Genomic DNA, 25828 nt, shown 5'->3' with positions numbered 1-25828 from the left:
ATACCTTTTTTAAAATCAAAAGTAGTCTTAAACAAGCTATGACAAGACTTCATAGAAATTTCAGTGATGTCAGAAACTATGCTTTACTTGTTGAAATGATTCTGAGAGAGAAAATGTTAATTATGCGTGCTCCAACACAACTAATTAATAAGCAATTGTGAGAAAAATGCAACACTGCTACTGAACTTGTGCAGTAAACAGAAAACAGAGCATGATCCACCAGCAGTGCCACATACTGTGTGATCAGAACAGCTGTTCTGTGTAGGCCTACGTGCACCTCTCACTGTGCTCCCATCACAGCCTGCTTTGTGGACATCATTTCACATTCAGCTGGTTCAATCCTGTGTGGGGGTTTCTGGAACAACTTTGGACAGCGGAAATTTTTTTTTTATTGCATTTCCAAATAAAATTAATAAATTCGTGACTAGGACAAAAACAACTGCAACAATTGCAAACAATTGCTGTTTAGCAATGGTGGTGATTCTTAAAGCAGAGCCAAAACGTGTTTTGGAACCCAATGAGATTTTATAAGGAATTGAATGGAATCCATGAAATGATATTGATAATGGAATTGGAACCACTATTGTCTTATTAATTCCCATCCCTAATTCTGTGCTTATACACACACAGTTTTACACAGACACAAAATGAGCTCTTGGTTAATTAAACAACCTGATCCATTTAACTGTGTACTTAACTACAGAGCCTTGCAGCTAAAACTGTTATTATACTACTAGTATAATAATACCAGTAGTGTCCCTGCTGTTAGCTACAGAGAAAAAAAAAGGATCCCTCTGATTATCTGCCATGGCTGTCACATAATCCCCTTGATGACTCTCTGTTACATAATCCTTGTGGTTTGTCTGTGTTTACATTCATGCACTTAACTTTTACTATGTCTCTATGTCCTATTAATGCTGCTATTATGGAGGTAATGAGAGCTCAACAGCTGTAGCAGCGGGCTGGCGTTATCGTGACACAGTCCAGGACAGCACTCAGACTTCCCACAAGTCTTTTTAAAGAAAGAATTGTTTTTAGAGTTCTTAAGAAAATGAAAACTTCTTTTTTTACTTCATCCTAAGACTGAATACTTTTTTGTTTTCCATATTTGTGTAGATAGAAACAAAATGGAAAATTTTGGACATTTGATTTGCAACTATTTCGCAAACTTCATAAACATGTTTCTGCTAATTGCAGCTCAAAACCAGGAGAGCAGCCTCCACAGAGGCACAGCACTTGATTATTGATCTGTTTGGGTCAAGTTTATCCAACAACAGACCAGTGCAAACTGTAGGTGGTCCACTATTATCTGTAGTACCTCAGAGTGTTTCACTGAAGTGGTTAGTCATGTACACTTTATACAAGAGATGACATCACCTACTACATCTGCAAGCAGAAAGTTACCCAGAAAAAACAGCCTGTATAACATCTGCCGTCTTCTCACCCAGTGCCAGAGCCCAGCCTGCACTTATCAACTCCCACTGTCCCTGCAGAGATGTTATGCTGCACTGTAAACATCCTTTTGTACTCACAGGATGTTTGGCGCCCTGCACACCAAGTTCCATCAAGTTCGGCTCAGTGGCATTCGGAGAACCTTTAGGCTGGTAAAGGCCAGTAACTGCATTACTGTCTCAAGCTATAGCATGGATATGGGATTAAGCAGAGCGGGAAGCAGGTACTGGGAGCCGATTAAACCTCTGCTTGCAAAAGATGAAAGATTTATTCCTGTTCTGTCTACGGCAAATTTGATTTAAAAAAAGACGCAATTATGAAACAATTCTTCTTCAAACAATATTGCAATAGTAGCTGACCATATTTTAAACAATAGTAAGTGAATCAGAGAAAATAATCCATCACAAAAATATTATGTAAAGTGATCAGTTTTACTTTCTGCTGAAAGATAAGCAACGGAGTGCAAAATGAAAAGATAAATGATGATAATGATGCTGTGCTGTTACACTGCAATGTTTGCAAAACACTGTTATCGGCCTTTGAGAGCTACGCACAAATCTGGTCACTGGGGTATAGAGGTCTTGAGTGTCCTATGCTTGCTCTGTAAACAAGAGATGAGACAAGATAAACAGCAGAGTTGTGCCTTCTGGAACTAATTCCATATCAGTCATGCCATCATTTACCATGTCAGTACACGCTGAGTCAGGGAAGATTTGGTGTGTGGACACACGTTTCAAGCACAGATTCAGTAGTCAATAGCCTATAGAAACATATTGCTAATTGTAGGACTAGATCATTAGGTGCAGGTAAACTGTCCAGTAGATCAGCGGTCCCCAACCCCCCAGGCCACGGACCAGTACCGGTCGTTTTAGAGCTGTGCGATATGACCAAAATCTCATATCCCGATATTAAGACATCTATTGTCCGATAATGATATAAATCACAAAAATGTAACATTTTTTTGTAAATTCTGTGAATCTCGGGCAGCTCGTCTTGGTGAAGCGTTTCCAGCTGGGCGTCGCGTACCTGGAGTCGAGTGTTTTAACTGATGCATGAAACGATACATTTTTAGACATAAGTTGTAACGGCCGCCGTTTTCTTTGTGAGTATTTATTACACAGGGTGCTGCGGGGAAAAGCCTGTTCTAACGTTTGAGTCTAAGATTTATTTTTTTAGCACCTGGCGGCTCTTTTTTGCTTCTCATCCGTAAACACTCTGCATCTTTCACGTGATCCAGTTTATTTTGAAAAGTCTCAACAGGATCTTGAGCTTTATTGTGAAAGGTTTATGTGGAACAAGCGGACACGCGGTGGTTTTACCGTCGTTGTTGCTAACGACAACACATAAAAACAAACGCTTGTCTGTAGTGTGGTTATATTAAAAATAAGAGAAAGAGAGAACTTTAGGGAATTAATATAGCCACTACAGTGACCATCAAAATAAGGAAAAAATATTTGCGACACCACGAAACAAACGATAGCGTAAAATGAAACGATAGATGTTTTTATATTGTCGTTATATCGAACAGTCCTAGGTCGTTTGGTACCAGGCTGCGAGAGTTGAAGCTCGGGTGTGAAATGTATGGTTTGCAGGGTTTTTATCATTATTTTTTTTTTAGCGTTTTTATCATTAACTCGGTTTCCTTGGGTCTTTTCCCGTGTGTTATGAATAAATCTTTTTCTTTTGGTACCAGTACTGGTTTTATTTTGTTGTATTCATCCGCGACACCTTAAAGGCCGGTCCTCGAAAATATTGTCGGACATAAACCGGTGCAAAAAAGGTTGGCGACCGCTGCAGTGGATGATGTCTGCATGAGGGGCTTGATGCTTGGGATGAAGGTGACTTTCAGAGGGTGCTCAAGCTTGACCGCAATCTTTAAAACATGGACCTGCAGTGTATAGAAATGGTGTCGTGAACTGAAAAGAAACATTTCATAAAATGTGCCTATACACAGACCACGTTTAGTCTCACCATGTGCTCCCACTGTGATGTTCAGAACAATATGTGTTTTCTAGCTGTTAGATTTGAAATTCAGTGCACAGCTTTTGTTTAAAAACATGAAGGACTCTATTTATGACCTGAAAACGGGTTGTAGCAAGTACAGAAATAAAAATGATTCTTTTGGTGAGAGCAAACCACTCTCTCTCTCTAGACACTCATTATCATAGTCTGTATTAGAGCAGCACATGTCCTTGGTCTGTGCCTTCATAAGCCAGCGTACACATTTGTTGAAAAAATTAGTACTTCAAGTGCAGTACATCATTCCAAACAAACAACTAGCATACAATTACATACAATAAGAACTACTCATTATGACTGACAATTACTTATAACCCCTCTTTTATCATGTTTGTGGCTGCAAAGTGTGCACAATCTTCCTTTCCTCCGACACAAAATGGATTATTTAAACAGAGCCGTTCTGACAAGGAAGACTTAATGTGTTCAAGGAGTAATGGAAGCGTTCCTACCTGCTTGGTTTTACAGCGTTTTACTGCATTATCGCAGGCTGATAATTATTTTAGAGGACAGTGGAGGGTCTGTGAAAGAGGAAATTTTAAGAAAGGAAAAATCTACATGCCTTTAAATGATGCTGACCGCGAATATACGGGAAACAAGAGTGACAAACCCAAAAAACACGAGGATGTGATACACGGTTCCTCTGAGAGCTTCCCTTCTGATTATCAGGGCCAAATTTAGCTATTGGATGTTTTCCACAGGATCAGCTGTACGTGTAGCTTTTATCCATGTGAGTGAACATGCCTGAATAGGAGTGCAACCTCACAGCAACTGATCTTACCAAGCCTGGGACATGAGAGCAGACTTCCCAGTTGCCAGGGGCATCACCAGATGTCTGGAAAAACAACAGCATTCCCACACTAATGTGAAGGAGGAGTCCTCTTTGTTGCATGAAAAGACCGCTGCAAATCTCCTTCCACCCACCCCGACTAAAGCAATGCAATATTCTTTGCATTAACAGGGCAGGAGGGGGGCTGTGTTCTTGTGGTTTTGAAATAGACAGCAACTCAGATCCCAAAACATTCATGTCATTTCATTCACACCCTCACAAGCATGCCAGTGTCCTTAAGGCTTAAGGCAAGCACGTGGATCTATTTATGACGGCGGTGCTGAAAAGAGTGGATTCTAAAACTCATCTCCGCAACTAAGAAAGGACAGGCTTATGGTTGGATGATGCCAGATGTTGTACAGCAAGTTAGGGAAGTGTGAAGACTCTGAGCCTGCATAGGGAAATGCATGTGCAGCTAAACATCTTGGGGAATTATGACTGTTCAAGGAATTTGAAAGTATGTGTCCTTCTGTTATACCACTATTACTTTGGGGGAGACTATGGCATTGTTATGCTTTTGACAGCAACAGCTGAGCCAGGAAATGTAGGAAAGCGTTTACGGGAATGTCATACAGCAAATGGTCTGAGGTCAGGGATTAAACCGTGAACTTGCTGCTCAGTGCATCTGGGTCCATGTGTTATGCATCCCAACCATTCTGTTATTGCCACATATAGATACACCCAGTACTTCTGCAATTTTGCAGAGCAGTAGGGCGATCGTGGCTCAAGAGTTGGGAGTTCGCCTTGTAATTGGAAGGTTGCCGGTTCGAGCCCCGGCTTGGACAGTCTTGGTCGTTGTGTCCTTGGGCAAGACACTTCACCCGTTGCCTACTGGTGGTGGTCAGAGGGCCCGTTGGCGCCAGTGTCCGGCAGCCTCGCCTCTGTCAGTGCGCCCCAGGGTGGCTGTGGCTACAATGTAGCTGCCATCACCAGTGTGTGAATGACTGGATGTGTAAAGCGCTTTGGGGTCTTTAAGGACTAGTAAAGCGCTTTAATAATACGGGCCATTTACCATTTTACTCTTGGCTATGTTCAGAGGATTACAGGATTTTTCTGTCAGACTTGGATGTTTGCAGTTTTTCAGTGTATGTGACCACATTTGGATGAGCATAGGTGAATCTTTATGAAGTATTGTTTAGTGTTGGTGTTTCTTTGTCTGCTAGTTGAAAATACATTTTTGGCATGTGACATAACCTTTAGTGGTGATGATAAAGTTAATGTTAGAAATATTAATAGTCACAAAGAATACACACAAACATCACAAAAATGCACTTAAACGAAAAGAAAAGTAAAAGGTTACGTGTGACATTTTTTGTTCTGAATATCAAGTATGTGTTGGCTTTAAAAGAGTCCTGCAAGCAGAGTTTTGAGGCATAGTTCTAATTATGCCAAGTATTCAGTGCCTGTGTGCAGCAGCTGAGCTTTTCCTCTTTGTTCCTACCCCGTAATCAGCTCCTGTCACCCCAAATTTATTGTTGTAACCACTCTAATAAACTATCAAACTGTATAAAAGACTTAAAAAAAACTTATGAGTGGGCCAATTACATCAGTAAAATGCTGCTTGTGTGCCAGTGATTCAGTATGAATTGAATGTTTCAAACACAGGTGAAGGTTTTCTGAAAATTGATTCATTGTATTTTCAAACCTTTTAAATCACAAAGTGACTTAAAGACTGTGAGAAAGCAGGAGTCAACACAGAGGATTCAATTCAATTCACAGCAACTGCCACCTCGAGGACATTTTATCATTAGTTACAGACCTAAAATATTAAACCAAAGCATTCAAGAACCAGGTTGATGTCACAGCACACCACTGTGACCCCTGTGTGACCCTCTCAGGTGTTGCCTGGGTTTAATTGCTGATTGGCTACTCCTGATGAGGTGTGGTGTAAGCTGAGGCTTTATGCTCACTGGGCTGTAAGTGTTTTAGCCAAGCCTATCAAGTAATTTGAAACAAAAAGGAATGTTTCTTAAAACTCTGATATCAGTCTCCACATCATGTTGTGGGTTTTGAGCCGGGTCGCAACTCATCTAGACAGCACAGCAATACTCTGCAGTACTTTCACACAGTAGCCTTCTTTGAACCCTTTAAAAATACAGCTGAGTACTGTACTACAACTACTACTTAGAACTATTAAATGTTTTCTGTGTGGACAACATAAAATACTAGATTTTTTTTTTTTTGAAAAAACACAGATGAGACATGGCCTAACCCGCTAGTGATCTTTGGAGTTATGCTCTAGGGAGGTTACTGATAGGAGATGAAAGAAAGGGGAAAAAAAATGGTGACCGTCTTGCTCTGGAGGACCTTTTGCTAGTGTGGTTTGGATCTGCTTGTCCTTTTGAGGTGAGCATCACTATGTATCATCTTTAGATGACATATGTGGTCTCACTGAGGATGACGTTTGCCCCATCCATAGAATCAGCAGTATTAATACATCAAATGAAATGATTCTTTCTGAAAACAATGATGTCCCATCACTTCAACAGAGTTCCAGCCACTTAAGGACTCAAATCCAAGGACTGCCCAATCTATTCTGGCAACACAGTTTTCTTTATTTGCTCAAATAGCAGTATCTTTTAGCCATGTTACATTGTAGTGGTTTTAACCTGTCCCCTATCTTCACTAAGCTAATCTAACCATCTACATATATTTCTTACAGTTCTACTGATCCCTCTAATCCAGTTATGTCTACAAAAACAATCACATTTCTTTCCTCTGAGATTTAAAAAAAAAAATGATGAACACGATGCAGCATGCCAACAGCCAAGCGTTGAATTGCTGAAGAGATAATACTGGATTTTACTCAAAATGTGAAAGTGAATTCGTTTCATTAGCGTGTCCTCATTAATCTTGACAACAACAAAAAATAACAAACACCAAGGCTGTCTTCAGTTACCTTTGCATACTAAAGGTCTTAGCATAGGAAAAGGATCCTGTTCCAGAGGCCACTGGTCTGCGCAAAGGAAAAAATAGTACAAATACCTAGATAAAAATACTCTGGTTAAAAATAAACCAGGCTCCGTCTTGCACTGCATCCATATAGCTGCTCTTGCAGTTGCGATGTAAATGTTTTGAAGTAGCTATACAACCACATGGATAACCTCCTGAGCATGTCCAGTGTGTAACCTGGTGCGTAGAGCACAGGCTGGTGGGAATGTGTGGTTAATTTCACCCGTTCTCTCCACTGCATAGAGCCACATTTTGTGTGCTTTAAATGCACAGCTTGACAGATTTATACAATAGCTTAAGCTTCCTCAGCAGAATTGTTCCCGTGTTTCTGGGTGACATTTCTGCATCCTAACAAGCTGCTGCTTTTCACCAAATTTATTTCCATAACTGTCTGTTTAGGGGATTCTTGGTCATTAAAATGGCAACCAGCAGAGGATTTTCAGGCCAAACACTGCCTTTAAATCAGTGTTTACATGTTCTCCCAGTTTCTTTCTTTCTTTCTTCATTTCTGTGGATTTTATCAATGAAGCCTCCACTCACTTATTGGCTGTTTTTATTTGTGCAGTTGAAATATTAAAACCCCAGAAAAATGTCCTTTGGGATCTCTCTCCAAGAGAGTCAAGCACCATTCTTTAATCCCCCCTGTGTTCGATTTCATTTACATACATACAACCATTTCCAAAGCTTCATATCACACTCTTATTCTCCATTAAGAAAAGGAATTCTTGAATTCCAGAGGTAGCACATAACACTCCCCACACAGACACACACACACAGACACACACACACAGACACACACACACACTGAATGCAGAAAAGCAGTAAGGTTGTTCTGTGATGCATTATTTAATCTCTGGCTGAAAACCTCTTTTAGCATTTAACAACAGTCAACAGTGAGCACAGGCTGCTCAGGGACCTGTATGAGTGGTTCCCTGTGGGTAGTGCCACGACAAAAATAACACTGGAGCTCAAAATTAACAGCCCAAAGGAAGCCAAGGAATATCCTCTGTATGCTTGCTGTGGGCCCTAGACTTGACCTCTGAAAGTGCTATTCACGTCACTACTGAGCGGTTCAAGTTTCTCTGTGTGCCTTGGGTTTGTGTAACGAAAACATTTTAACAGCTTAGCCCACACATGAGAGCTTCAATAAATATGTTTGTTTTTGTGGAGAATATCTGAATAATGGTCATTTACACTTAGTTTTACATGACATTGTCCCTTATTGCTGTCACAAAGGGTGCAAAGTTATTTTAAATTTATAACGGACCGCTTGTTATCAGTAAAAAAAACTTTTACCTTTAAAAAGATTGAGAAAATTAAGCGTTAATCGGAGAAAATAAGACAAACTATTCAAACCACAAAAAATTAACAAGTAAAAGAATTATTGCATGCTACAAGAGGTTGAAGGCAGACAGTGTTTGTTTGGTAAGGCTGAGGAGTAGCTAGCATGCAGACCTCCCCAGTAGATATCTGCTTAGTCACTAGAGAGGTCAGCAAGATAAGGATCCAGAGCAAGACAAGATCCTGTCTGTAAACTGGACAGTAAAGCAGCATTAGCAGGAAATCGAGTGCATTATACGGTCTGTGGCTCTGTCTGGCTTCAACGCTACGCAGAGCATCAGTCTCATGCATGTCTGATGGTTACATGGATACTGTGTCACTAGTAGTATCGGGTGTGACTTTTTACAAAATAAAATGTTAGAGTGCTCAGATTACCTTTTTGTTCTAATGTTAATGACAAAAATATACAAATGTTACAGCACTTCCTTTCATTGCCACAAAAAAGAAAGCTCAGACACATTTGCAATATTTGGGGCGGTTTTATGGTTGTCAGTGCACATGCTAAGGCTTTTATAAGGTATTTTCCTGTCCTGAGGTGTTAATAATTGCATGTGAGCTGCTAAGAGGCTCTATAATACATTTTGAATCCTAGCTCCATAACAAGGAGGAGAGTCATGTCAGTACTACACCTCCAAATCTAGCTTTGAGATTGGCTAGTCAGTATATTTAGACCATAGGCTGCAAAGGTCTTGCTCCAGATCACTTAAAAAAATACAAAAGTCTGACTCTTTGGAAACAAAATATTTAAAAAATGAGAGGTGGCTCAAGACTTTTGTAGAGAATTGTTTTGCAGACCATTTTAACATCCGTAATCTTGTAATGTAATGAATTTTAAATATTACCCTTAGTTGCTTCTAGTCATCCTTCCTGCTAATCTTTCCTAGTGGCCACTCATGGTATTGCAATGCACAAATAATCCCTTACAGCAAACGGAGCTTTTTCCCAGTGGCTATAGTTCCCTATATGTTTAACCAAAGCAACATTATGATATTGACCATTACACAGACTACAGACAATAACATATTGTGTTTTTCAATGGGGAAACAAGCAATTTGAGACTTTTATTAACCTTGAAAACCAATTAACTACAATAATATGAAGAGATTTTTGGCACAGCTTACGGCAGCCTGGGCTTGACAGTAATAATAGTCGTATTTTCACGCTAGAGTAAGTTAGCTAATTGGAAATCCAACAGAAATGGCTGCTGCAGACATTTGCTCAGAGCTGCAGAAAACGCAGGGTGAAAGAGGAATGTGAAGCAGTGTAAAGTGGTTGGAAACAAGCTCTCTCAAACAAGAAATCTCTGCACTTAATGTAACAGATTATTTATTAATGATCTTCCATCAAAGCCCCAAGAATTTATTATGAGTTTATATGGCAAAAAAATAAATAATTGCTCTATACTCATCTGCTAGTACTCCAGGTTCACCTTTGGAAGACAAACAGCAGCTCTTCCCAGGGACCATTTCCTCTATTGTGTATGCCAGAAGCCCCCTCCCACACATTAAATCAAGAAGCTTGTATCACTCAGTTTGTTTAGCTCCCACAAACATGGAAAACCCTTAGAAACCATGCAGCCTTTTCCTTCTATCCTTCGCAGAGCGCTGCAGTTCAAAATGCCAATCACTACACAGCAACAAAGCCGTCCTGAAGCTGCGACACGTCCCATCAGGCACCTCAATTTAAACTGGAGATGAGAAATACATTTACCCTTCATAATGCACGAGTGGAAAAATTACCTCAAAAGGTTTTATATCCCTGAAACTGAATCCAGAAGCTGAGTGGAGTGCTGCATATGTACATCGCTGTGTTTTTGTGTAATACGATAGCTTCAGTCTTGAGTGAGCAGGGAAGAAAATATATAATATATAAAAGAGGTGGTGACTCAGTTTGAAACATGATAGGGAATCAATTAAAATACATCTGACAGACAGTGAAAGGTGCTGCAAGAAACCTGTAGTCATGAAGGTTTTTATAGAGGTCTGAGAGGTCTGCAGTGTCCCCGACAAGATGAGGAAGATAACAGAGGAATCGATCGGGAGCTGTGTCCTGGTGATTTATGAGGGGTGACGTTTTACGAGAATCATCATTACGCTTGTGACTGTGAATCGGATGGCCTTTGCACTCACCAGAGAAGGTCACCTGGAGTTTACAGGATAAATTCTTCACAAAAAGCTCCAGTTTCAACACACGTATTATCACTACAAAAAGCCACATGAGAGCTTCTTCTAAGGCCTGAAGAAATTTCTTTTTCACGGTTCTCCATATGAATCGGCTACACTGCAAATGAGCTGCCACTGGCACAGCATTCTAAATGCCATGGCTGTAGGAGAAGCTCTGCTATATCATGAAGACTGCAAAGGTTTGGGGAGCTTTGCTGCCAAGTTCTTTGTCTCACCCACATTTAATAGTTGCTTTCTAGACGTGGGCAGTAAACACTCAGCATGGGTTAAATGTGATGAGCTGCACGACACTCCCATTGCACAATCGGCTCATGAATTTGGTGTAGGCCCGAGCCGCTGGAAGATGTCAGAGCGAAATGGCCTCAAAGACTCATCAGACAGCCCTGCCAACTGGCAGCTTCGATACGTTCACTGTCCAAAGTGTCTTGACGGCCGACATGCATGGGCAGGAACGCAGATCCACTGTTTTACTAGGCGTACTTTCTGGCATTTCTCAACATTATTTTACCTTTCCTATACTTAAGAATAAACATGTGCATATAATGTAAACTTGAACATTTAACATTTAACTAGGTGTGGCATTCAGGGTGGAGCACTGGAGTAATGGGCTGTTTTTGTTTTTGAGGTGTGCGTGACAAATCTGAACATCTGTGAGATCATCACAGAGACAGCAAAGCGGAAATTAACTAGTGCTGCTATATTTCTGCTTAATATTTCTCTGATTTTTCTTGAAAACTGTTAAATAATGTTAATACGCTTTAGTTAAAGTGATTTCTGACATGCAACTAGTAAAAGAAGCTCCTTCAAAGTTAAAGCCCTGAAAAAAAAAATCAGCTTTTTTGCTGGTTTTGTACAAAATAATCCAAAGTTAAAGCACTTTTTAGTCATTTTCAATTAGAAATGTCTGTTTCTGATGTTTATGTTAGCCCTTTTATGAAATATTAATCAGTGTTCATCTTGAAATGAGATCTAAAAATGTGTTTATTCCAAGAAGAAGAAGTTAACTTTGGGCCAAACATGTGCTTTGAAACTAATTTTTCTGCATCTTAAACTTATCACATTTTAAATGATCTGAAGTGGCCAAAGCAACTTACTTAATATTTAACTGAATTCTTTTAGTTTTCCAAACATCCTCTTTCATTGGTCGTGGAGAGTTGAAATACTTAAGGCATGAGTTGAAATTGCACGTTTAAAAGCAGAGCAGCAAATAAAATCGGCACTTAAAGTCTTTTGGCTCAACCTTTTGAATGAATTCAACAGCTGATATTTTCCAATCACCATAACAAAAGTGCTAAATTAGGCTAAACAACATTTAATAAACACAAGAAGTCACCTGAGAATACTCCACCTCGACATTGCAAAACCCACGGAGTTCAAACATATCTAGAAACTCATCTGTTAAAAACCCAATCAGCTTCAGATTGGGAGTTACCTCTGCTCTGTCACCTCCCTTGTAATGACTCGAATGCATCTTTCCTCAGCAGAATATAGTCCGCCAATTGTGGCCATCGTCATCACATCCTCCTCCTACACACCACCATCATCATCACAACCATCATTCATCATCATCATGATCCCTTTCACTGTCCAGCCCACAAACTTCTAACATGTCCAAATCTGCCCCTTATGTAACCATGCAGATGATTTAGCAGCCAGTGGCCGTCGCTTACATCAAAGCCTCGGTGCTGAATGGAGCAGAGTCTTTTTCTTATTCCGTTTAATTAATGTAAAAAAAACAAAACAAACGCCTGACTGCGTCTTATCCCTTCCTATGAGGTATCAGTCATTAGTAGATGTATAGATTACATGTCAAATCGAAATCAGCCATGCATACATCTTAAAATGTAACCTCTGAATTCATTTACCAACAGTTATCATTTCTGCGCGTTGGAAAAGATCCTAAAACCACCTGAAAACGGGACAGGGGTGAGCGCGAATCTCTCATTAGACGGAACTAATATATGAATTTGATAGAAATAATCACGCACAACGCGCTTTGTTGGTCTAACGGTGTCCAAAGCGCACAAACAAAGCCGTTTCTTTATTTTCTTCCTACACCTCGACATTTCTTACATTCAGCTCCTGACAGAGGGGCAGTGCGGCTCAAGCGGATGCTCATCGTTCAGAGTGGGCTCAGCCATTCTATAAGTGCATGTTCCCCGGCTCCCTCAGTGCACATACAGTTGAAATGCCCTGGATAAAGCAACAGAATGCCCTGTCACCTCTGCGCTAATTGCATTCGACGTGACTGCGGCTCAAATTGCCTACAAAACATGGAAAAGACAACGCGTAGACCGCAATTCACACTCCACTGTAGCACGTCCTACCACAGAGTAAAATCCACCCGGAGCGCAGGGGCAGGAACCGCAATAAACTCTCAGAGCAGTCCCCCAAAGCGTCTTTTCCTCCTCGGCTTCAGCGCAGACAACTGGACACGGTGGACCTCCGGCGCTCAATGAGCGCAGCTCAGACGGCTGTCAGGTTGACGTTGGAAGGCAACCCACTACTTCCTGTTACATCACACTGTAGGCTACAGCTGAGGACCTGCGATCTGTGGCGAGCTCGGCACAGTGCAGGATGATGTGCCCCTTCCACTCCTACACGCTAATGCAGGCTTGTATACACAGTTTGTGTTATCAAAGAGTGTTTTTGCTCACGGGCACTTCACCGGGGAAACTGTTTTGTGCATTTTGAGTGATCTTTTCGTTCCAAGCCTGCAGAAACAATGAAAGGGATCATTTTAAACGCGGGGACATTTAAATCATACGTCTAAGCCTCCCTTTTTGTTAATTTTCTTCCTTTATGGCTGGGTTAAGACATCGGCTTATATTTTATTTTACTTCTACCCGTGATCTATAATTGTGCATCTAGCCTACCACGCATTCATACATGTCTTATAAATGGATTCTTCGTTATTTATAGGTCATTCACACACAGGTAAAATCACTTTTTGTAGCTTTTGAATCCCTTTTGCTTCTCTGACCTTCTCTGTTTCAAACCAGCTGCAGTTTCAAACCCAACTGCTGCTATGAAAGTTCTGGAGATGCTTTCTAAAGCCATAAACATATATGCACCGATAAAATGACATACATCAAAAAGAGTCTACTGCCAGGGGAATGCGTTTTCTTGACAGGCCACATATATACATCGACACTTTCTAGTAAAGTAAGATACAGACAAACATTATTCCACTGTGGGATCTGACATCTGATGAGGATTTATTGTATTATAAGCTAGAAATACAGGTAAAAACATAATCTCATTAGCATTTACTTATAGATGTGTTTCTACAAATTTTTCTTTGTGTAGAATGAGCCCCTTTTATTCAAAGGAGGCTGCATTTTCCGTAAACTACAAGGAATTGCTCTGTGAGATTATGATTGGAACATGGTGTCAAAGTGGATTTACACACTCAGAATTCAGATGATATTGAGTGATTTCAGCCACAACGAGGGTTACCGCCAGCTGGTAAAGCACACAAACAGAGGCGTAACAGACTGAAGGAAATATCTGAACCCTTGATCCTGCACCGATGGGATGTTGTGTCTCTGTTATGCTGTTGGACTCACTTAGCTAGCATGATTTGGATCCACTTTTCATTTTAGAGGAAAAAGACTTACAACGTTCTTGCACCACTCTTATCCCACTGTGATATTTCTATCGTCGATGAGAGCGATATATTCCAGCAGCTTACCAGCTAACTATTATACGATGATTGTTTATGGGTTCAACAGAGTTTCTTCACTCAAAACAGGAGAAAGTTACAGCCTATAAAACTAAAACTATATCAGGTGATACGTCTCAGTGGGTTTGTCAGTATAGAGAATGTCTTTCACATGAGATGCATTGATTTGACATTCTGAAATTGTCTTGTGCAGCTTTATGAAAGCATTTTTTACAGACTTGAATAAAAAGCCCCTAAAAAGTAATCAATAACAAAACAGAGATCAAGTCTTGAAAATGACCCAGATTCCACTGAAAATATGCAGGCCATGGATTCTGAACTACAACAGAGGTAACCTAGAAGGATGCTTAAAAACTTTCACCCCCACCCTGCACTACAATAATGGACTGTTGTGCAGGGTGTGAACTATCAGCTTTATGTTGTTATAAAGCTGATAGTTCAGTTGACAATTCTTGCAACTCTAAATGATTTCTGTTGGCTTATTTAGAGTTCTGAAGGCCATTTTGCTATTCTTTGTTTTCCAGTGTAAAACTCTGGACTTGTCACTCACACTAAAAGAGATGGAAAGAGAGTAAATAAACCCAAAACACAATAGGATTGTTGAAATGTATTATATAAACTCTTTCAGTCCCATCCATTACAGCCATGTACAGTAAACAACACACTGTTCGTCTGCTGCTCACAAACTTCTTTCTTTACACAACACTGCCCCCTTCTGGCTTTTCTTACCAACAACATTCCAAAGCTTGAAAACATTGATTTATAGTCATAAAAAAAAAATCAGTAACAAACAACAATACAGTCATTATCCTGTTCACAATGATTTACAGCTGTGATGGTTTCTTGATTATGGATTTGCTTAAAAAAAAATTCAATTCTGGACGAAGAATTGTGCACAACTTTAATGCTGCCGTTCACACTGAAGAGAAACTATGCCAATACCACAGTAGAATAGCATCAGCTGCTGTACATACACAGTAAATATGCATTACATGTATTCCCATTAAGGCTATAGTGAGAAGTTTAAATCGAAACGATAATATCTGATCGTAAAAATAGAAAGACATAAAATATGTATACATATAATAACTGCAGTGCAAAGCATTAGTGCCCAGAGCATGAACACCAGCCAAACAAATGTTTTTTGTCAATAAGCCATAGAAACAATGTGAATAATAAGTTTAATTCATTAAAAATCTAATTTAGGTACTTAAAAATCATTTTTACACAAGATCTGTTATCCCAAGCCAAGTGTGCTATAGAAGAATATGAGATGCTGCCTGACGTACAACGACACCAACAGAGAGCACCGTCCTCAGCAGCACGGTGTAGCAATTATTTCAAAGTCTGCTCGTAAGATGTTATATTTTTTTCCATAAATTCTGATGTAAATCGAAAACACGACTATCCTGCTGCGATATCAAAGCTCATCTGTCTCTGTATGTCACTCAGGCTGCTGCTAAGGTCATACATTTTAATGTTTTGTAATGAAAGGCAGAAATATTATTCTTTGATGCTATGCTTGCCCTTTTCTGAGCAAGTTACTATTGAAAAGACATCATAAAGACATGATCATCATCAGGCTATAGCCTGTTCAGTATATGTTTCATTCATGTATGGCAGCTCTTTATTAAAGGTCATGGCAGCAGCAGTCTGAGCGGCAAAGGGACGCACACAGACAAGCAAACAGGACAAGGCTCTTTATGATATTTCTCAGTGGCTAACTCTTTGTTTTTATGAAGCTTTTTTCTTTAAAAAAAAAAAAAAATCCTCTGAAATGTCTGCCCTCATGTGTTTCTTTTCAGGGTCCAATCATTATTCTGCACCTTCATCTAGGAGAAAAGGACGTCATCCCTCTTTGGTGTCACTTTTAGCTTCATTTGTCACACTTTTTCCTTCAAAAAGTCCCCCTCCCTTATTTCAAAATGTGTTTGATTTCAGTAAGAAAGAGCCGATCTGTGACATTCCTCTTGTTGATATCCTTGCTTCTCCATTTTCTTTGTTACTTTGGCTGTTTTCATGCTGTCACGTGTCGCCAATCCTACCCGGGTGATCTACGACGCCTCTAGTTCCATTACAACATATTGTAATCTGCTCCTGCTCCTCCCCATGTCCACCAGTGTGGGTTGTCCTTGAGCTTGATCCAAATTCTCTATCAGCGTCATCATCATCTGCTTATTCTCCTCTACCGCCACCAGTATCTAGACCACAGGGGGATCCCGCAGTCTCTTCTTCTAACGATCTCATTTAATGAACATCATTTAGATGCAGATTCTAAACAATGACTCCAAACTGCACAGTGCAGCACAGCATTACTTTCATGTGTCTGACCAAAAATAAAATTAACAGAGTTTTTGTTGACATAAACCTCAAATTATTCCTGAGGTGAATGAACATGTTTCAACAAGTCAAGAAAATCATATTTATATGATCATCATATCTTAGATTATTATCATCATTATCATCTAAGAGGACCAATGATGTCAAGGGGTCGTGGCAGACTTGGCTGCAGAGCAGAAAAAAAAAAACATGCATGAAGCTAAAAAAAAAAAAAAAAAAAGCCCAAACAAAACATATATTGGCATAAATACAGCTGACAGCAGAGTGGAATCTCACGCAGAGTCGCGTGTTCTTCTTGTGTAATTAAGAACGTTGTGTAAGTTTTTCCTCCTTACTCGGATCATCATCCTTTTCCCATGACCTGCAACATAAACCACAAAATGTCTTCATATTAGATTTTTAAAATGGAATAATTAAAGACAACAAATTAAAAAGAAATGAACTGAATGAGCATGCCATGGTACGCCAAACTGTGGAACTGATCAGTTCCAGATTGTCCCGTCTTCCTCTGATCATTCCGGGTCTTAACCCTTTAAGACCTACCATAGAACCAAGTCCGCCAGAGCTTATATTATATTTTTACATGCTGTGGAGCCATTTTTGGGAGCATTTCAAGTTGCTATACATCAATACAACCATTATAGCCCAGATTTTAATAATATGTATGCATTAAGTGCATAGAAATTATATAAATTGCAAAAAAGTGCAATAAACTACAAAAAAATTTAAAATCGTTTTTGTTTTTTTAACATATATTTCTAGTTAGAGAAATTTAAGAGGCTTATCCCTCAAAACTGTAAATACAAAAAAGTTGCACAAAATAGTTTCCCACCACAGGAAATTTATTTTGAGTGTCTTCATAGTTTTATTTTTGAAATACACCAATTTTTATATACTGCAGGAAAAACGAAAATAAATATTATACTTCAAATTTGCAAAAAGCATATGCATCAAAATAAACTATTTCCAGCAGTGCAATATGAGTCCTAAGCATCCCAGAAACGACACAGAAAGTCATAAAGTCAAACATAACTTTTAAAAACACCAGTATAGGCTCATGAGGCTATATGGTAAAAAAAACTACATGTCCGCGAAAATGACGTCACTTCCGGTTTCGGGCAGGTAATGGCGGACATGCAAAAGTTCGCGCTGATGTCTATTCCAACATAGGAAGTGTTATGAACAGCTGATCGGATCGGCAAAGCGTGTTTCTGGAATATTATGTTTTTGTTGCTGCAAGCGCTTTTTATGCAGTTTTTGCAAAGCTATATGTGGAAGGAAACTGTGACTGAGGACAAGCTGATGGCATAAGATGTAAGTACAACTCCTCCGGTTTCATATGCAAAAAAAATTATTGCGCTAGCTTATGTGGTTGCAGAGCTACCGGGATTTAACAATAGTTACGCAAAACAGAGCGTGCCCGCTCCCACCGGTTTTAAAGGGTTAACCTGGTTCTGCTTGAGGTTTCTTCCTGTTAAAGGGGAGGTTTTCCTTCCCACTGTCACCAAGTACTTGCTCATAGGAGGATGTTTGATTGTTTCTTTGTATTATTGTAGGTTTATTACCAACATAAGTGCCTTCAGGCGACTGCTGTTGTGATTTGGCAGTATATAAATCAACTAAACTGAACGGAATTGAATTAAAGTGAATCTCTTAAAATAATCCTACCCTTTCTGATGCATTTGTGGAAGCAGTGTCTCCGGGTTATGAAGTTGTTTTCATTCCCTCCACAGCCGCTGTAGGAAAATGACTGGCATCGCTTTCTTTCTGGAATGTATGCATATCTGTTCTCTGAACCACTACATGTCCCCTTGTCCACAGGTCTGAAGCACAGCTCTGAAAGAGTGAAGTCTGTTAATCACGAGAAACGGCAAACAGCCAACTTTATTTCATTTCATCCTTAAAATGTTACATAATTCTTTGATTAAATTCGATCTATGTTAGTTTTATTAGAGAGCTAAGACATAGGCTGAAGATACCACAATCCTAAAGGTGAGGAAGATGAATGATTATTGTTTGCATCCACCTTAGCTTTGAACTCCACAGGTATTTGTTACTGTTGCATTAGGCTTCATCCACCTGAAACTGATTTTGACCAGCATATTCAGGCTGAGTCTTGGAGTAACAGATTTTGAGAGTGGAAGTTGCTGTGTAAGCCATCCTCTTTGATTTTCTCTGTAGTTTTCTGCTGGGTGAGAGTAGGGCCATATTCCATATTGTGACTGGAGACCCATGAGCAATGACTCTTTTTCACTACTGATGCACACGTATTTTCACTGACAAACAGTGACCTTAAAAGTTCAGCATTTATCTCAGTATTCAGCTTGCTAGGCTCAGCTAAGGTCGCATCATAGACGTGATACCAAAAATAATGTCACACTGCAGAGAAATCCAGGATAAACAACAAAAAGGGATTTTGTTCAGGGTGAAACTACATCGCAAATGAACAAAGCCCAAAATCTGAAATCAACTGCAGAAGCACAAGAGAGCACAGGAGGGCTTGCAGGAAACAATGACAAAAGACAATATAGATACACAGGGGCAGGACTATTTATACACTCACAGGTGGGGAACAAGGCATAGGTGACACAGTTAACACAGGTGAGAATCCAGGGTCAGGTAAGACCAAAATTAAAATGATCTCAGTGTACAATATTATTATTATTATTATTATTATTATTATTATTATTATTAACAACAACAACAACAACAACAACAACAATAATAATAACAACAACAACAACAACAACCTTTAAACCTCAAAGACTTATCCTAAACACAGAGATGAGACTCACATTATGCATGAAGATGGATATAGGAGAACACTACAGGACAAAGGAATAAACAGAAAGACAAGATAGAGGATAAGAATGGCCTGGAATTGCTAACACCGAGAGAATTAAACACACGAAAAAGCAATAATTCTATACAATAAATAATAATACAATCAGAGCTAATACTCAAAAATAACTCATTTGGTAATGAAATCAGCCTAACAATAAGAACTTCTGACACTGGGTCTGAAACCCAAACGCAGATATACTGGCTAGGAATTCAAACCCCCAAATCACCACAAAGCCTCAGTCTTTTAGGCAAACAGTTAATATATAAGAATTATTCCACCACTGTGTTAAACTTCCAAACAAAATATAGTATGACAAGTTCTCACACATAAATAGATCATGTTGGTAGAACTGGGTCAGGGCATTGTTCATATTGTCCTTTCTCACACGTAGGACACAAAAGATGCTCCTGGGAGTGTGCAAAACACAGCACAAATGACACCCACGCACTGCCTATGAATTCATCAGTCATCTGCAACAATATGTCCACATGGGCACAAACACACATCACACAGACTTTGTATTCTGGAGCTGGCAGATTAAAGCTCATTTAAGCTCCCATCAAACTGACTTTTGAGTTCTTATACACAGCTGTGAGGTGCCCAAAGTGTTGTTTCATGCCAGTCATGCCACTGTTTGCATTGCAAATTCTTTTTGATAAAAATAATTAATTAGATAATTCAGTGAGTTCTACAGCTGCTTTTTATAAACATGCTTTTCTGGAAAAACTGTGGTCTTCTGTTACTTGTCATGTCCTATGTTACAGTAACAGATAGAGATGGACCGATCCGATATTACGTATCGGTATCGGTCCGATACTGACCTAAATTACTGGATCGGATATTGGAGAGAAATAAAAAATGTAATCCGATCCATTAAATATCAAAAAAGCACCTCACAAAACTTGTGACACGGCGTAACTCGCCTCATAACCGTAGCACGTCGGAGCAGTGTGGTTACGTGATAGAGCGGCTGTGTGTATTTGTAGCCTGCTAGCAAACATTTCATCTCCGAGGAAGTTATCTCAGAGATAAGTAAAGCAAGTGTGTAAGTTCATCTATGAATGTTTGTAAAGCATTCCCGCGTTAAGCTTAACAACCGATATATAGAGCAACTGCCTCTCTCTCTCCCTCTCCTGCTGCTACTTCAATCGTGAAACTGCTTAATGATCAGCTGATCGGCTTTTCTGTCGCAAGTCCGTTTCTCTTCTTAGTTTTTGGCCCACTTTGCACCAGAAAGAGGAAACCAGCGGCTGAACAACAGCAGCACGTTTAAGCTTGATAAGCTGTTGTTAGAATTTATTTAATATTACTTTCTACACCAGGATCTTTTTCTACGCAGCTGACGGCTGGTAACTGTGCAGGGGCGGACCTAGCAAAGTGTAGCCAGGGGGGCCGATAGGGCATTAACAGGGAAAAGGGGGCACAAAGACATACTTTTCTTTCTTATTCTCATTTAAAATATCTAGCTTTTAATTATTTAATAATTATCTGAATCTTACACCCAAAGTTTTAATCTGATGTAAAATGTATAGAAGTCCATTACTGTATATAGTAACTGTTAAGTCTAATATACCCTAGTAAGCTATAGTACTTTTTCCTTTGGGAAGATACCATCTGTGAATTCTGCAATTCTGTTGAAGAAAGATGTTGAATCTATTTAATTATTCTTGAAAAATAATTTATTTCTGTGAATTTTATTCACCCTGCATCATTGATTAAGCATCATGAGGTGGAGGGTGGTTCCCTATTTTCTTTTGCTGGGAGTTTGCAACCCTATTAGTTAGGTTGCTTAATATTTCTGCTAAGTACTCTTTAAAATACCAGAATAGGGAGGATGGAGTAGGTTTAACTTTATTAGATTGATCAGTGTTGCTGATCTATGAAATATTTTGGGTGCAGTGTGTTTTTTTTTTGTTTTTTTGTTTTTTAAAACATACAGGTATAACAGAATAGCTTTAGTGTTGTTGTTTTTTAACTTGAGTATGAACTTATACAAAAAGCAGCAAGATATTAAAAAAAGTTTTATTGATTAAAAAACACACTATATCGGATTCATATTGGTATCGGCAGATATCCAAATTTATGATATCGGTATCGGTATCGGACATAGAAAAGTGGTATCGTGCCATCTCTAGTAACAGAGAAACTATAACTAGTCACGGCACATAACTGGGTGCAGGCAACCTGGCAAATATATAAAGGGTTTTCATGATGCTATTGTGTTTTATTTTATTTAGCTAAATTTCAAGTTTATATTCCCTTTTTTGTTATTGTTATTGATGAGATGATTTTAATGACTTTCTGGGCAGTGGAGCTGCCCAGAACAGTTTCATGCCTGAAAAAGTCTGAGCTCCACAAAGCCAAAGTGTGTGCTTCACTGAGCAGCCACAAGATGTCAGTCTTTGATTTGATTTCTTTGATTTCAACATGGCAACATCTGCTTGGCAGACAGACGTCAGCATGCACACCACATTCTCTCATACTCATTTCTGGCTTTTGTAACTTTGAGAGTCAAACTCGGTTCATCGTAGTAGTGAACTGTGACATCAAATATCACCAAAACCTACTTTCTAAATCTGTCTTTTAAAGACCTGATTAATGAATTGAAATCATAGGAAGTTTAACATTCATACCAACTTTACTTCTCAGAGACACTTTATTACATCAACGAGTTCTTTGGGTTTTTTGTTTTGTTTTGTTTTTTTTAAATCAAAGAATTACCCTCAAAAAGAAAAAGATTGATTCCACGGTGGAACTACAGAGGCTAACTTGTCCTGAATCTCTTCTACTCAATATTTTTGACAACAGTGAAATTGAATTCTTAGAATTATAACTCTTTGAATGAGTTGAGGGCGATGGGAGACGAGCCAGGGTCTCCCAGTTCTTTCCTGCAAGCTGTACAAAACAGCCTTGCAACAGGACAGCAGTGATTTATGCCCCCACACTGCGAATACACCGAAAATTAGTGAGTGGGAAAGTAACAAACGAGTTGTGGGAAGAGGACACTGATGCACTCTGTTTCTGCCCTTTGCTTTTCACAACAAAAGCATTTCTGCAAGCTGTCTACCATCTATGCATCACTGCACCTTGACAATTTCTTTTCTTCTTTTTTTTATAACAAAAAAGTTTTTGGCAGCACAAACTGCTCTAGTTAATAAATGGCCTGGAATTGTTTACTTTCAGGTCTGAGCATATTTCAGAATTCAACAATGACTCTGAGGACAAGATGAGTGATTTAATCATGCCCTGTGACCATTAATCTATCCCACGTGTCTGATAATCTGCGTAATAAATGAAAACTATGTGTACTGCTTCTAGCTTTGTGCTTCATTGTCTGACTGTATCTTAGTCGCAAAGCTTTTCACAGTTTTCTCACTGATCAAGTTTACTTCAAAAGGGAAATCAGCTACACAGCAGGCTTTATGGGACTAACATTCAGTGAAATCCTGGCTGTTCTCAGAAATGTAGCCTCTGTGTTTATGGAGATATGAAGCATAGTAACCTAACGACCAATTTGCATGAATAAAATCAAATTAGCCTTAATTCTAAATGCTACATCCAAGATTTCTCATTGTGTTCTCCTTGAAAATGTGGAATTTTCTTACCGTTTGTCTCTGGATTTGTGTCATTCCCTTGCACCAAAGGTGCATTTGCAATTTGTTCCCCTGAAATACAACAATATGGGAAGCCATCAATCAGTCAGTGAATAAATTTGCTTCCTTTGCTAGACTCTGTTGTGATCATTAATGCAAATTTTGCACCTGTGCATAAAACAGAGAATTGCAACAGGAAAGTGATTACATAAAGACTGGAATTAGCTTACTTGCGTCTTTATAAAATTAAAAAATTGGTACTCTAAAGCTTTAATTAACTAATGACATGCATATGTAACTACTTATTACTAAATAGCAATTTGTCCATCTGTGCAGTATTTACTGATTTTTGGACATGTTGTTTCCTTCTGCTTCCAGTCATGCCAACATAGGCTGAATGCCTCCATCAATCGCCCATCTCATTCTGGTTTTTACCGTTTTCTTTTTTTTTTTTTAATCCCAGTTGCAAGGGGAATGATGCCATCAGTAATAATTATATTTATCAGTTACTTAAGACACAGAATATTACAGAGAGAGGCAATGTTGAGATGGTTTGAATATATGTGCAGGTGGGAGATAGTGGATATACTGAAGCTGCCAGGCAGGAGGAGAAGAGGAAGACCACAAAGAGGATTCAAGGATGTGGTAAAGGAGGACATGCAGAAGGCTGGTGTGGCAGAGGAGGATGCTAGGGATAGGGTGAGATGGAGGAAGATGACCTGATGTGATGACACTTCAGGTCATCTGAAAGAAGAAGAAGATAGGCAGAGTGCAGTGTACAGTCATCTTTACCAGTCTCGATGATTGGCTGAACATCGTCTTTTCTTGGAGAAGGAGATTCTGGTGCTGTGGTAGGGTTCACAATATTGACACGGACAAAAGAGAAAAGCAACATCTGAGAACATGTGTCTCGACTGCCATCCACAGAACATCAGTCCTGCTGTATTTATCTCAAAAAGTTGATTCTGTTCATCTGGACATGATGTTTCTCCTCCTTAAAACGCTACATCCAGATGAACAGAATCAACCTTTGGGGATTTTTTTACCTGGATGATTGAGCATCAAGACCTACTATAGTTGGAACAAATTTAATTATATCCCTCTCATCAATCATAATTAAAACACATTTAATTCCATTAGCATCAGCTGGGAAAAGGTGTTGTTTTGCAAACATTTCGTCTATAAATGAAACCAAACATTTGTCTGTGTGGAATTAAAATCGATTCTCTCTACAACATGGTCTTTTGGCAGAACTGGTCACAGCCGAGCGACTTGCTTGTTATTTTCCTCAAAATTTCAATATCTAAACGACTTATGCCTAAAGTCTGGTATAATTGAGTATGCTTTGGTCACTTTAAAACCATTTAAATGCTAAATCAAGGTGGAATGTGATTTCACGGTCAGCTAAAAGTCATCACAAAGTTAATTTTCAGAGGTAGAATTATTTTGATTATGTCACCTCCCTGAAATGGGTTTTCTGTTGATGCACAGCAACTGGCCATGTTTCCAATAAAAGAAAGCTATTGTGTGTAAAATATGCACAAAATCCAAATGATTTGCAAGTTATTCAAACCATGTGTTTAATCAAAATCGGTACAAAGACAACATATAACATGCTGAAAATAACGTGCTGATATACAATTTGGTGCTAGCGGAACCTTTCAAAAGAAAATGATTAATAAAGTAAAGAAAATAAAGGATTCCACACTCTGTGAGGGAGAGAAATAATGTTTCTTTACATGTCATTTTACAGATTCTAACATTATGAAAAGATTAGAGAACTCTCTGTATACAAAGGATAAAGACCATTAAGCTGTAATGAAAGGCTGTGATCTTTGGGTCCTCGTGTAGGACTTCATCAAAAGCAGATATGACTATGGAAGAAATCAGCGAACGCTTCAAAACAACAGTCAGTGAACTGCATCAGTGAATGCAAGTGCATCCCTACCTGGATTTAGACATTTTGCCTGACACTCAGCCATGGTCCTGAAATTGTTGGCATTGCCAAAACATCCTCCATAATAGAACTGCTTGCACTCCTGACTCGAGCTGTCAAAGAAGAAGCGTGACACGAGCCCTCGACAGGGACCGGGAGCCTGGGGTAAATGACATGGGTTCTTCTCATCTAAGAAAGTAAAAGAGGGAAGAGTTACAATAAATTCTCTTGAAATGTGTAATTATTAATTTGCTGCTAAATAGTAGCAAATAGCATATGACTTTAATATGTCGTATGATAGGGTGAGGCAAGGTGTCACAGAGGTTTCACCCAAACCCTCTGGTGTAACGACATACACCTTTTTTCACACCTTGGATCATGTGACAGCACACATGATTAATAGTAGGTCAGCAACCACCTCTTAACGGACACACGCCACTAGGGTTTAAATACGTGAGACACCTTTTGGTTTTTGAACTGAAGAAGCCTCCTGAATGAGATCAGACTTTAAGAAGTCCAGTTGCTTTTTTTTTCAAGCTCTTAAAAATGGTTTTGGACATTTCAGTTCCTTTTCTGAGTCATGAAAGTCCATAGTTTTGCTCCATATTTGACTCCTATCTGAAATATAAAATGCATGACAATGAAACTTCATTCGT

At 39.2% G+C, this 25828-nt stretch overlaps 2 protein-coding genes and 1 long non-coding RNA gene across 5 annotated transcripts in view; 1 reads left to right on the top strand and 2 right to left on the bottom strand.

Annotated features, from left to right (window-relative positions):
- LOC146501055 (calcitonin gene-related peptide type 1 receptor) overlaps positions 1-14933 on the bottom strand; it is a 32702-nt gene extending 17769 nt beyond the window's left edge. The window contains exon 1 of the mRNA XM_085136663.1: positions 13101-14933. The gene's annotated coding sequence lies outside the window, so the exon portion shown is untranslated. The remainder of the gene's footprint in view (positions 1-13100) is intronic.
- Positions 1522-3394, top strand: LOC146501056 (uncharacterized). The gene is made up of 2 exons (XR_014870006.1): positions 1522-2314; positions 2987-3394. It is a non-coding gene; the product is annotated as an uncharacterized LOC146501056 (long non-coding RNA).
- Positions 14934-15050: 117 nt separating the features above from the next.
- The window catches only part of LOC146501053 (carboxypeptidase inhibitor SmCI-like), a 45535-nt gene continuing 34757 nt past the window's right edge, over positions 15051-25828 (bottom strand). Inside the window, exons 3-7 of one of the 3 annotated variants that reach the window (XM_085136669.1) lie at positions 25185-25361; positions 24029-24082; positions 23249-23308; positions 18467-18649; positions 15051-17159 (exon numbers count right to left, since the gene is read on the bottom strand). In XM_085136669.1, coding sequence (XP_084992795.1) covers positions 17071-17159; positions 18467-18649; positions 23249-23308; positions 24029-24082; positions 25185-25361 — 563 coding nt within the window. In that variant the 3' untranslated portion in view covers positions 15051-17070. The remainder of the gene's footprint in view (positions 17160-18466; positions 18650-23248; positions 23309-24028; positions 24083-25184; positions 25362-25828) is intronic. The other 2 variants (XM_085136670.1, XM_085136671.1) reach the window with 2 other exon arrangements.

This window comes from Neolamprologus multifasciatus, chromosome 16, assembly GCF_963576455.1.
Source record: "Neolamprologus multifasciatus chromosome 16, fNeoMul1.2, whole genome shotgun sequence".
NCBI classification, from domain to species: Eukaryota; Metazoa; Chordata; class Actinopteri; order Cichliformes; family Cichlidae; genus Neolamprologus; species Neolamprologus multifasciatus.
The sequence above is the reverse complement of the archived record's forward strand: the minus strand, read 5'-3'. Positions and strand labels throughout refer to the sequence as shown.